General features: G+C 42.2%; 1 protein-coding gene across 2 annotated transcripts in view; it reads left to right on the top strand.

The window, feature by feature from the left end:
- The window catches only part of DOCK11 (dedicator of cytokinesis 11), a 164,677-nt gene that overhangs the window by 137,549 nt on the left and 13,608 nt on the right, over nt 1–13,520 (top strand). For both annotated transcript variants that reach the window (XM_038747890.1, XM_038747889.1), the window contains 6 exons: nt 848–961; nt 4,887–5,102; nt 5,191–5,248; nt 8,634–8,740; nt 9,183–9,305; nt 11,887–12,000. In XM_038747890.1, the coding sequence (XP_038603818.1) occupies nt 848–961; nt 4,887–5,102; nt 5,191–5,248; nt 8,634–8,740; nt 9,183–9,305; nt 11,887–12,000 (732 nt within the window). The remainder of the gene's footprint in view (nt 1–847; nt 962–4,886; nt 5,103–5,190; nt 5,249–8,633; nt 8,741–9,182; nt 9,306–11,886; nt 12,001–13,520) is intronic.

Here is a 13,520-nt window from a genome sequence, read left to right as displayed (position 1 = left end):
TTAATAATTGGATTTTCTGGGTATTTATTGGCTTCCACACTCCCCAGATTGGTGGTGGAACATCTGCTAAAAGCACATCTCCAGCAGACCAGAGCAGCATGCTCAGCCTGGAAAATCTGCGGCCATTGTTACCATGATAGATTCAACAGGAAGTTGGGATAAAACAGTCTATGACTAATCGAAATTATAAATAAAAATGTTCATATAAAGGAAGACCCTTAGCAGAATGTAACATCTGGCATTAGAATTTGTATTTGTGCAATAACACTTTAATCCTCTGAATCTCCTATACCAAACCAAGATTTCAAAAGTTTCATATTTTTCAGCAAAATTTAAGCTAAGCAAACTCTTTAGAAGAAACTTGATAATCTGGTCACATTACGAGAAGCAGCGTGGCTTATTGGAAAGAGCCTGGGCTTGGGAGTCAGAGGATGTGGGTTCTAATCCCGGCTCCATCACTTGTCTGCTGTGTGACCTTGGGCAAGCCACTTAACTTCTCTGTGCCTCAGTTACCTCATCTGTAAAATGGGGATTAAGACTGCAAGCCCCATGTGGGACATCCTCATTTTCTTGTATATACCCCAACGCTTAGAATAATGCTTGGCACATAGTAAGCGCTTAACAATGCCATTATTATTATTATTATTATTACTATTATTATTATAAGAATGCTCTCAGTGATTAAAATACAAACTATTTAAAAAGTAAAGATTACTTAAAGCTTCTTGTGGGCAGGGAACATATGTACCAACATTATTAAAATGTACTTTCCCAAGTGCTTAGTATGGTGTTGTGCACACAGTAAATGCTCAAAAAATGTGATTGATTCATTGATTCTTCCCCACAGATAATAATTGCTGTGAGCCAGCTAATAGCAGATGTGGCCTTGAGTGGAGGATCAAGATTTCAGGAGTCATTGTCAATCATTAATAATTTTGCAAATAGTGACAGACCAATGAAGGTAAGTTTTTTCCTAACCTACCTCAGATGGGCAAACACTATCTCTCTGGTGTTCAATTCTAAAGCTGTCAATAGCTTCCTAATCTGTTTATGTGATCATCTGCTATACAAACTCAGGTGTGAAGCTCAGCGGTAATCTGAAATTTATTCCTTGGCTTGATTTCTAAGCCTACTCTGAAATTGAATTGGATTGAAATGTGGGTAATTCTTTTCTCACTCTTATTTACTAATGCCTGAGGCTGTCCCTGACTAAACCTTCATTTCCTCTTCTCCCACTCCCTTCTGGGTCTCTGACTTGCTCCCTTTGTTCATCCCTGCCTCTAAGCCCTGCAGCATTTATGTAAATATCTGTAATTTATTTATATTAATGTCTGTTTCCCCCTGCCCCCACCAAGCTCCTTGTAGGCAGGGAATGTGTCTGTTTATTGTTGTATTGTACTCTCCCAAGCGCTTAGTACAGTGCTCTGCACACAGCTGAATACATGAATACAGTTAAATGAATGAGTGAATTAATCCATAATTTATTTATATTAATGTCTGTCTCCCCTCTAGACTGTAGGCTTGTTAATAATAATAATAATAATAATGGCATTTATTAAGCGCTTACTATGTGCAGAACACTGTTCTAAGCGCTGGGGAGGTTACAAGGTGATCAGGTTGTCCCATGAGGGGCTCACAGTCTTAATCCCCATTTTACAGATGAGGTAACTGAGGCTCAGAGAAGTTAAGTGACTTGCCCAAAGTCACACAGCTGACAATTGGCAGAGCTGGGATTTGAACCCATGACCTCTGACTCCAAAGCCTGTGCTCTTTCCACTGAGCCACGCTGTGGGCAGAGAACGTGTCTACCAACTCTCGTTATATGGTACTCTCCCAAACACTTAGTACAGAGCTCTGTACACAGTAAGCGTTCAATAAATATGATTGATTGAGTGCAGCTATGACTTGAGCATGTCATGGGCCGGTCTCTTTGGCCAGGATCAAGCCCCCAAAATCAGACTCCCCAGAGGTCAGCCCTGTCCTGGTGGCCCATTCCTTTCCTCCTGAAGGAGCTATTCCCATTGCAGAGTCTTTGTGACCTTCTTCCAGAACAGATTGCTCAAGGGCTGAATTTTCTGAGATTTTTCTGGCTTCTGCAACTGAAATACCAAGGGGTGGAAGAGGTGTAGAAGGGACTCCTCAGGGAGACTGAGGAAGGAGACAGAAAAACTCTTCAAAAAGCACCTGATGGCTGTTGGGCGCTCGTTTTCTTGAGCTCCTGGGGGTGACTGCTGGTCTGCGGACTCATGTGGTACATTAGCACATCTGCTGACATTGGTGGGTGGAGGCACCAGCAAGCAGCATTTGTTCTCACCACATTGTCTTTCTATTTTAGGATTATTTATCTACTGGACTGCCCTCCTCAGACTCCGGCCTTTTACATGCCTTAGACTGTTTAGCAGTTCTCTCCATTTTTTTTTCCTTGAGCTCTTATGGAGGGGTGGTTCCCGTGGGAAACAGGAGGGACCTGGGGCTTCCCACTAGCCCCAGCAAGTTGCTGATGGCATAGGAAAAAGAGAAAAATTTGTGATAGATCCAGTCTTCTATCTGCTCTGGGCCACAAACAGCTTCTTTTCAAACCTGTCGGGTAGGATTTCCAGCCTCTGCCTTTGGAGGCCTCTTCAATAATAATAATACTAATAATGATGGTATTTGTTAAGCACTTACTATGTGCAAAGCACTGTTCTAAGAGCTGGGGGGATACAAGGTGATCAGGTTGTCCCACGTGGGGCTCACAGTCTTAATCCCCATTTTACAGATGAGGGAACCGAGGCACAGAGAAGTTAAGTGACTTGCCCAAAGTCACACAGCTGACAATTGGCGGAGCCAGGATTTGAACCCATGACCTCTAACTCCAAAGCCTGTGCTCTTTCCACTGAGCCACCCCTGCTTCAAGAGATATACCCTAACTAATCTTCACTCCCCCTCCCCCTGCCTTAGTCATTATTATTCAGACATGTTGTGATGGGTTTTTCCCTTTTTCCTTACCTCCTTGCCCTCCCCACAGCACTTGTATATATTTGTACAAATTTATTATTGTGTTTATTTTATTTGTACATATTTACTGTTGTATTTATTTTGTTAATCATGAGTATATAGCTCTAATTCTATTTGTTCTAATGATTTTGACACCTGTCTACATGTTTTGTTTTGTTGTCTGTCTCCCCCTTCTAGACTGTGAGCCCGTTGTTGGGTAGGGACCATCTCTATATGTTGCCAACTTGTACTTCCCAAGCGCTTAGTACAGTGCTGTGCACACAGTAAGCTCTCAATAAATACGATTGAATGAATGAATGAATGGGCTGTATTCCTGGCCCCCACCTGTCCATCGGGCAGACTCCTGGACCAGTCAGGAAATACACTTTAGGGTGTAGGCCTTCCCAGACTGAGCCCCTTCCTTCCTCTCCCCCTCGTCCCCCTCTCCATCCCCCCCATCTTACCTCCTTCCCTTCCCCACAGCACCTGTATATATGTATATATGTTTGTACATATTTATTACTCTATTTATTTATTTTACTTGTACATATCTATTCTATTTATTTTATTTTGTTAGTATGTTTGGTTTTGTTCTCTGTCTCCCCGTTTTAGACTGTGAGCCCACTGTTGGGTAGGGACTGTCTCTATATGTTGCCAATTTGTACTTCCCAAGCGCTTAGTACAGTGCTCTGCACATAGTAAGTGCTCAATAAATACGATTGATGATGATGATGTACTTTCTTGACAAAACTACATTGTGAGCACCAGTTTATTCTAACATAATTGTGATAAAAAGATCCTCCTAAAATTAGCTGGCTAATGAGAACCTAAGAAACGCCAAACTAGCTCAGACTAATGGTCCATCTAGCCAATTAACCAAGTAGTATTTACTGAACACATACTGTGCGCAGAGCACCATGCTAAGGGTTTGGAAGAATGCAGTAGAATTAGTAGACGTGATATCTGCTTTCACAGACTATACAATCTAGCATTTGCCACTGCCACCACTTTCTACTCCTGCTCTGACTCTTCTACATAGTGTATATTTGAAAAAGTTCATCTGCCTGTCTCCCCTATTAACTGCAGGCTCCCTGAGGACAAGGATTATGTCTTTCTCCTACTGTAGGTTCCCAAGTGATCTGCATACAATAGGTGCTTAATAATAGCTGTGGAGGATGTTTTAATGATGCAAGCCAAACAAACAATTACAATGCCCTTTTAGTTTTTTCTTTCCTTTCCCCCAACTGCCTAGTCTGCAGTGAGACACAGGTAGCAGGAAGAAGGGGAGGCTCTGGCAGCTGGAAGGTGACCTGACTGGGGTTAATAACAATAATTATTAATAATTATGGTATTTGTTAAGTGCTAATTATGTGCCAGGCACTGTTCAAAGTGCTGAGGTAGATAGAAGATTGGACACAGTCCGTGTCCCACACAGGCTCACAGTCTTCATCTCCAGTTTACAGATGAGGGAACTGAGGTACAGAGAAGTTAAGTGATTTGCCCAAGGTCATATACAGCAGACAAGTGGTGAGGCCATGAATAAAACCCAGGGACTGTGATCTGTCCACTAGATCATGCTGAGTGTCTGTTTTCCTTCCCCCTGTTTCTCCCGGGATCTCTCCCGTCTCTCATTCTGCATGAGTCTGCTCTCTTTCCCGGTCTCTTTGGGTGGGTCTGGTGCCCTGGGTATACCTCCGTGAGAAACTTGAGTTCCAGAAGGCACTCTGTGGGCTCCACCACCCACCCACCTTCAGAATGCAAAGTTGGGTTCTCTGACTGTGACTCCAGACCCTAATCAGGCTTGTTTGGATTAGTATATTGTACTTTCTCCAGCGCTTAGTACGGTGCTCTGCACACTGCAAGTGCTCAATAAATGCCAGCGATTGATCGACTGAATATTTTTTCACCAGGCTACTGCTTTTCCCTCAGAAGTCAAAGACCTGACCAAGAGAATCCGCACCGTTCTCATGGCCACAGCTCAAATGAAGGAACACGAGAGGGATCCAGAAATGTTGATAGACCTCCAGTACAGTCTAGCCAAGTCCTATGCGAGCACCCCAGAGCTCAGGAAAACTTGGCTTGACAGCATGGCCAAGATCCACATCAAAAACGGAGATTTTTCAGAGGTGACATCTAAGATTCCACTCTGAATATACACTGCGAAGTCCCCGGGTCCTAGTTTGGTCTGACAAATTCTCTTCTTGTTCTTTGCAGGCTGCAATGTGTTACGTCCATGTAGCAGCTCTGGTTGCAGAGTTTCTTAACCGAAAAAGTAAGATGTCTCCCTTTGAGGGCACAGGGGTTAGAGTGTATAGGATTGACGCGTTGTTGCACTTCCATAGCTTCCATTGCCATAAAGGCCAGTAAAACACTTGATTGAGTGTGAAAACACATGTTCATCTCCTGCTTGACTCTGGATTTACTGGACCTCTCAATTTGTTGCCTTTTGCTTCCATTAAAGAGAGGTGATTTTTTTGAACAGTATTTGGTAAGCGCTTACTGTGTGTCAGGCACTGTTCTACGTGCTAGGGTAGATACAAGATAATCAGGTTGGACACATGGGGTTCACAGTCTTAATTCCCATTTTTCAGATGAAGTACTGAGGCACAGAGACGTGCCTTGCCCAAAGTCACACAGCAGAGAAGTGCCTTGCCCCAAGTCACACAGCAGAGAAGTGGCGGAGCCGGTATTAGAACCCAGGTCCTTTTGATTCCCGGACCTGTGCTCTATCCACTAGATCACGCTGCTTCCCAACTAGATATAGGAATAGATTAAGAATGGAAGCTAATGGTAACAGCATAATTTCAGTACTAAACATCTATCCTTTGCAGATTACCAAAGATTGGAAACTCCTTATGGTCAGGGAACGACTCTACTAAATCTATTGTAGTGTACTCTCCCAAGAGTTTAGTACACTGCTCTGCCCATAATAAGTGCTCCATAAATACCTTGATTGATTGATTGATTAAATAAATGTCCATTTGTGTCCACAGGGAGCCCGAGATTTGTTCAACTGACCCTTTCCTCTTTCCCACATCAGCCCCCACCACTCCCAACAGCCACACAAGCCTTATCATAAAACTACCCCTCTTCAAAACATACTGGGTTGGGCCTAACTGGAGACTGAGGATTGCACTGTATTAAGGAGCTGCCTCCGAAACCCAGCCAGGAGGAGGTTTGCAGTAGCCCGTGTTCATTTCATCCAGCTGCTGCAATTAGACAGAATATGCCTCTCTGAGGAGACAGTTGCCCCAGTTTATTCCGGAGGTCTTTTTTGAGGGATTGGGCACTAAAGCCACAATAACCTTGGGATCATACTCAGTTTGGAGAACAGCTGGTCATTCCAACCGAAAAATGACAGTCCAGACACCAGACTCTATTTAGCCAAACTCGCAAAGACATAGCTGCAGACTCTTATGCACATTCACAAGGCAAGACAGGTGAAGCTGGCCCCACTGAGAGACTCTGGCTCCGCTTCTGTCAGCCTCACAGCGAGGCTGTGGAGAAAGGCCAACAAGGGCAGCGCTGAGCCAGGTTTTAGAGGCTCCAGTCAACTTTCATTTTTCCAGGGGCATCTGAAGGAAGAGTTTCCTTCAAGATTCAGAGATTCCCTCAGGTAGAAATCAAATTTTAATCGGTACAGTGACTGGGCTGGTACCAAATGGAGATATATAAATAACACACATTTTATGATCAGAAACCCATAAGGAATATCCCTTTCAAAAGTTATTTTGTGTGGGCAATTTGACCTCTGTTCAATCTGGCTTTATTTCATTTTGATTTTTCATTGACAAAAGCTTGCTTTTCTTTACCAAAATTAGATTAGGCTGGTCCAGATGTAAAAAAAAAAAAAATGACCATCACAGCCCTTTTATTCTCCTCTTGTCAGAAGGAGAAAAAAGTTTCACCATCACACCTCTTTAATTCTCCTTTTGTCAGAAGGACCTTGGTTCTAATCCTGACTCTGCCTCTTGCCTGCTGTGTGACCTTTGGCAAGTCACTTAACTTCCCTGTGCTTCAGTTCCCTCATCTGTAAAATGGGGATTAAGACCATGAGCCCAATTTGGGACATGGACTGTGTACTACCTGATTAACTTGTACCTACCCCAGCGCTTAGTACAGTGCTTTGCACAATGTAAGTGCTTAACAAATACCTTAAAAAAAAAGCATAAACTTTAAAATGTCAGGACATTTTATAGCTAAACTGAATATGATGTATTTTAGTGTATATAGCAAATATAGTTACCCATTTCAAATATTCTGAAGAGGAAACTCACAGAAAGTATCAATAGTTGTAATTCCATAATTCCAGATGAATGGAAAATATAGGATCAATCAATCTTATTTACTGAGTGCTTATTATGTGCAGAGCCCTGTACTAAATACTTGGGTGAGTACGATATAATAGAGTTGTTAGACATGTTCTTTGCTCACAAGGAGCTCACAGTCTAGAGAACTGTAGGGGTCTAGAGTCCTTAAACTTTAAATCTAATTATTAAGCAAGAGAGAGAAAATAATTTCTGTACAATGTTTATGACTGACAGAAATCAAATTAGAAATAACCTCAGTACAATATATAGCTCTAATTCAACTTCTCTTTCATTAAAATCATTATCAAAAATTTCTTTTGGGCAAAGTGTTTATTTGCAATCCTTAAAACTTTGTATCTTCTAGCACTGATAGAGAGCCCTTTCCTAAAGCAAGTTCAGAATCTATTCATCATTTTTACACAATTTGCTGTATTAGAAATATAAACATAGTAACATTCGGTAACATAGTAACATAATATTTTAAACACACAATAAATCATGTGGGGATTTTTGCACCTGCCTGAAGAGAGTGTCATAAATATCAATCCCTGACTTGTTTTGATGGGGATAAAGAGTCACCTTGACTAGTTATTTTGGTGGGGGTTTTTTTAGATCAGCCTTGAGATTTTTATAAAATATATATCTTTCTTGGAAACCATCTCTTAAAAATTGTTTAGCATCCAGTAGTCTAAACATGAGAATGCATTTTGCTTCCATTTGCCCTAATCACGTTGAGAAATTGTTCTCTCCAAATAATATGGAGAGACACTTGAAGAGGGTTCCATGGGGAATGGCGAGAGAAACTTAAAAAAGGACTGGAAAATAAATTCTGTGAAGAAAGGTTTAAGGAACCAGGTTAGTTTATTTGGACAGAGAGGCCACTTAATAAGCGAGATCAAATCTCTGAAATGTTTTTCTGAGGTGCCTGCTACCTTTGTATCCATAGAAGATGGGAAAAGGGGAAAGGAACATATATAGAAGTAAGCGTTTGTTATGGTCAAGGAATGTGTCTGCCAACTCTGACATATTGTACTCTCCCAAGTGCTTAATACAGTGCTTTGCCCACAGTAGGTACTCCATAAATAGGATTGATTGACTGATAGGAATTATTTTGCAAGTTATTTTAAAAAACAACCATTTGGCAGAAAGAATACCCCGAGGGAGGCTTGTGGAGATCATCAAAGAAAGGATAAGCATCTATCCTGTGGATAGTTTAGTCATCTACTTACCTAAAAGCAAAGGGAAACCCCAAGTGACTTCTTTGGCCCCTTTAAGGCCTTTAGTCCCCTGTTTGTAGTCTTTCTCCTTAGTTCACCCTGATGTTTTCCACCTGTTTTCCACCTGTAGAATTGTTCTCGAGTGGATGCTCAGCCTTCAAGAAAGTCACTCCTAATATTGATGAAGAAGGAGCAATGAAGGAAGATGCTGGGATGATGGATGTCCACTACAGTGAGGTTGTATCCTAGGGCTCTCTTCACTAGTTTCACAAATTTAACTTGAAAAATATGCTGCCTTTCTTTGTGCTCAATAAAAATGTGTCTGTTTGTCAGCTCACTTGTCAAAGGGTATTCACAGTTAATGCCTTACCAGAAACAAACTTGTTGGTGACCCTGCGTACTTAAAATACTTGGGTGAATTTTTATTTTAGTAAAAATTGGCATTGGTGATTGGAGCCCTGCTAAAGTGATGCTAAAAACCCCATAACGAGCTTTTAGCGAGCATTTTCCACCTAAGCAAAATCGTTTACAAGAATTCTTATACCTCCAATAGTATTGATCTGCATGCCCCTCTCTCTGCTACATACTGCGTTAATGTGAATTACTTAAAGGCTCTTATTCAAAATGTTTTGTCACCTAACCATTTTCGTTTGTCAACTGTATTTTGTTGCTGCCACAGGAAGTTTTGTTGGAGCTTTTGGAACAATGTGTAGATGGCTTGTGGAAGGCAGAACGTTACGAAGTAATTTCTGAGATTTCCAAATTGATCATCCCCATTTATGAAAAACGGCGTGAGTTTGAGGTAGGCTTAATGGGTAGCATTTTGTTCTCTTTCTTTGAGTAGTGGAACACTTTCTGAAACAGAAAAGAGGTATTTAGTGTCGAAAAAATTGACACTACACCTTATTTTCCAAGTTTTTTCTTGCAAGGAACCTTGTTTGTGATCAAGAAAATAACAATTGGCTAGAGGCAAAGGGAGAGAATAGAAATTTGATTATGTTTCGATCACTAAATCCAGAACGGCTTTGGAACTGGATAATTGAGATTCCCTAAACCAAGTTTTAAAACCTCAGGTACTGTAATTTTGTCTACTTTTGTGTAGAATGTGGAATGGATCGAAAATGACCAGCACTATGCTTAGGTCCCCGGACTGGCACTGGGCAAAAGCTCCACAGCCAGCCGTGCCCCAGCTCCACACTGAGTCACCTGGCCCTTCCATTCATAATCAATCAATCAATCAATCGTATTTATTGAGCGCTTACTGTGTGCAGAACACTGTACTAAGCGCTTGGGAAGTACAAGTTGGCAACATATAGAGACAGTCCCTACCCAACAGTGGGCTCACAGTCTAAAAGGGGGAGACAGAGAACAAAACCAAACATAATAACAAAATAAAATAAATAGAATAGATGTGTACAAGTAAAATAAATAAATAAATAAATAGAGTAATAAACATGTACAAACATATGTACATAATTCATAATCTTTGTGCGATTGGATGTATCTGGATGTATCATAACAGATCCCTGCATTGCTGCCTGGCTCCAGCTCAGTGCAGGGCTGGAATAGTGCCCGTCTGTGCCATCTCTGAGTCTTGGGGCAAATGTGAAACCACAAGCTGTCCCCTTCCACCTCTTCTTTGTTCTCTCTGGGAAGAAAGGGAGAAAAGTGGACTCAAGTGCAGAGTCCTGGGATAGAGGATGGGGGCAAAGGGGTGGGAGCCCTGGGAAAGGGCAGACCTGGTTCTCATCATCTTTTTAAATCAATGCCCATGCTTTGGATGACCTGTGGGCCCACTGGTTTCAGGCCTGGCTGTGATGATGCCCTGGAATTCTGTCATGCTTCTCCTCTCCCTGTCATTTAGGGCTAGGGTTTGGAGGCCACTGAACCAAAAGTGAGTCTGGCCAAACCAAAAATGACCCACAACTCACTCCTCTAGACTGTAAGCTCACTATGGGCTATCAACTGTTGTATTGAACTCTCCCAAGTGCCTATTATAGTACTCTGCACACAGTAAACACTCAGTAAATACTATTGATTGATTGATTCTGTCTCTGAGGCTCTTGGCTCAGTGGAAAGAGCAGGGGCTTTGGAGTCAGAGGTCATGGGTTCAAATCCCGGCTCCGCCACTTGTCAGCTGTGTGACTTTGGGCAAGTCACTTAGCTTCTCTGGGCCTCAGTTACCTCATCTGTAAAATGGGGATTAAGACTGTGAGCCCCACGTGGGACAACCTGATCACCTTGTAAACGCCCCAGTGTTTAGAACAGTGCTTTGCACATAGTAAGTGCTTAATAAATGCCATCATTATTATTATTATCTTGGGCCCACGAAGTAGCAGTGTACCTGGAGGGTGGGCCACCTGAAATAAGAGCTGGGCTCGGTCCTGTTAGGACCTGATCCGATCGGTTCAGCGATATCCACACCCCAGCCACGGGACCAGACCTGGGCTGGGTGTGACTTATCCTGGCAGCCCTCGGTGTTTGACTGCACTATTCCAGGTCCCAAACTTCTGTCTTTCCAAGGCTCCATCACCACACTCCAGTCACCACAGTCCAAACTTCTCTGCCCCAAAAGAAGCTGGAGAGAGGTCTAGGTTGCCCTCACGGGCAAGGGGGAATAGTGAAATATTGGAGTCTTTCCAGCTGGTGCATAAATCACATGTATCTCCACCAGCATAATAGGAGAATCAAGTACATCTGCTGTATTAAAAACAAGTGCAGGTTTTAAAAATATTTTGAAGATGCAAAATTGACTTTGTCAGTCCAGCCAAATAACCCCTTTTTTTTTTGCTTTATTTGACCAGCATGAGATTAAAGGTCCTCATTCTCAACTCTTTTGCCTCTGCTCCTGTGCTTTACTCTATTCCCCCAGCTTGGAACTCCTTCCCTCCCCATAAGCAAAGCCCTCCTGAAAGCCCACCTCCTCCAACATGCCTTCTGTGACTTAATTCCCAGCATTTCTTGTCATCTTAAATCCATTGTTCATCTCTAGATCTTCTGTACTTATTAATACCCACCCTCATCAATTATGTGTCTGTGTTTATTCAGGTGTACAATTATGGATTTCAGTTATTCTCTTTGTAACTCTTTCATATCTTTCTCCCCAGTTAGAGTATAAGGTTCTTGTGGGAAGGGATTGTGTCCTTGGTTGTTTTTTTCTTCCCAAGCGCTTAGTACAGTATATTGATTGCATCCCAGTGAATAATCCATAAATGCTGCTACTCCTACTATCAAACTCATCCTTTTATCTAATAGTGGCATCTTACAATGAAAAGCACTTTCCAATGGCAGTATTCACTTGTGTGTCATTTCTCTTGGGTTTTGGGTTTTTGTTTTTTTAGAAACTGAAAAAAAGGAGTATTTGTTTTTTGTTTGTTTTGCAGAAACTTACCCAAGTTTACAGAACACTTCATGGAGCTTATACTAAAGTCCTGGAAGTCATGCATACTAGAAAAAGACTTTTGGGCACCTTTTTCAGGGTTGCCTTTTATGGACAAGTAAGTGGGCTGCAGTTGGTGAAATTAAAAGCCTTGTTTTGGTTACTTGAGCAAAAAAGCACCAGTTTTATACCAGATCCTTGTCTGTTTAGTACCATTCCCAGAAGTATGTACTGTAGACTCTTTCCTAAAATGACAATCTTGACATCATTGGAAAATTGATTTTGATTTGGAATTGATTTGGAAAAAATAAATAAATGGTCAAACTCTAAAATAGGCTGGGGCTCAACTTTCACAGGCTTTTAGATAAGGTATGAAATTAATTTAACAGTCTTCTCGAAAGCAGGAAGGGGTTTGTGCCTGGAAATACGCTCTGACCAGTCACTAATGACACACTTCCATCCACCATTGCTTCATCTTTGGTTTTCTTAAAACCACTCACTCACTGCCCTGGACTCCTTCCTCTTTCACCAGACTGTAGTGATCTTACTTACACGTTGAATTTTTCCCAGTGATCTCCCTAGAATTCAAAGGCTCAGCTTCTACAAAACATGTGTGGGAAGTTGGGGGCAGGGGTAGAGGTACAGCCTTCTTTCGAATAGGGTACTGTCAAGGCCAGATGGTCTCTTGGAGCAAGCTGGGAATTTTGCACAGTGGAAGGGAAGAAGGGAGGGTGGGATAATCCCCAGAGAAGGCTGCTTAACTATTGAGCCAACTGGATGGAATTTTAGGTGCCAAACCTTCATTTGGAGCACAGGGGCAAAAAGGGAATTGGGATTTTGGGGGCAGGGGGGTGGTGAGGTCCAGAGAGGGGCAGGCTTCAAAGAGCTAATGGGCCAGAAAGCCACCATTTTGGGCCTTTTCAGCTATGATTGGAAACTCTTGAGTCTTGTCAGAGACCAGAGATAAGTCTGGGAATTAAACTCCAAAGACTCGAGGTGGGGAGAGGGAGGTGGGTAACCCCTCATTGTGGGCACCTATGAGTATATGCTCAGATCCATCTCCCTCATGACTCATGGCCTACACCCCACCTCTTCTCCCTTCCATACCACTGCCCCAGATTAAAACTAGCGTCCACACTATGGATGGGAAGGGCACGAACAGAGCCCGGAAGGCATATTCGCTGAAGGGAGGATATAAGTTTCAGTCAGGTGGCCCCTGTCTTCTACCGCTCAGGGTCCCTAGAGCTGAAATTGGGCATTCTGTAGAAATGGTCTCTCCCCCCACAATAAATGTAAACTTACTTAAAGACAAAGTGGTGTTCTGCAACCCAGGGCATGCAAAGGCATTTCCTTGGTGAAAGGAGTTTTGAGGTTGTGAAATATGCAATAAAAAGCCTGCCTGTGATGGGAATAACTAAGCACAAGACCTCATGTTCCTTTTTTTGGAAGAACTGTAACATTACTAATCAGAGCCAAATTCTTCATTTCTAAAGTTGCATTGGATAGTTTTCAAAATTAAGTTTGTTTCACTAACCTAAGAGCAGCTCTACATTGAACTCTGTTATTACTAATTTTTTTGTGGTTTATTAGCTTCCCAAACACTCTGGATCTTGAGATATTTCTAATTTAGTATCTCTG

This window comes from Tachyglossus aculeatus, chromosome 6 (genome assembly GCF_015852505.1).
Source record: "Tachyglossus aculeatus isolate mTacAcu1 chromosome 6, mTacAcu1.pri, whole genome shotgun sequence".
Classification (NCBI taxonomy): Eukaryota; Metazoa; Chordata; class Mammalia; order Monotremata; family Tachyglossidae; genus Tachyglossus; species Tachyglossus aculeatus.
This window is presented reverse-complemented; position numbering and strand designations above follow the sequence as displayed.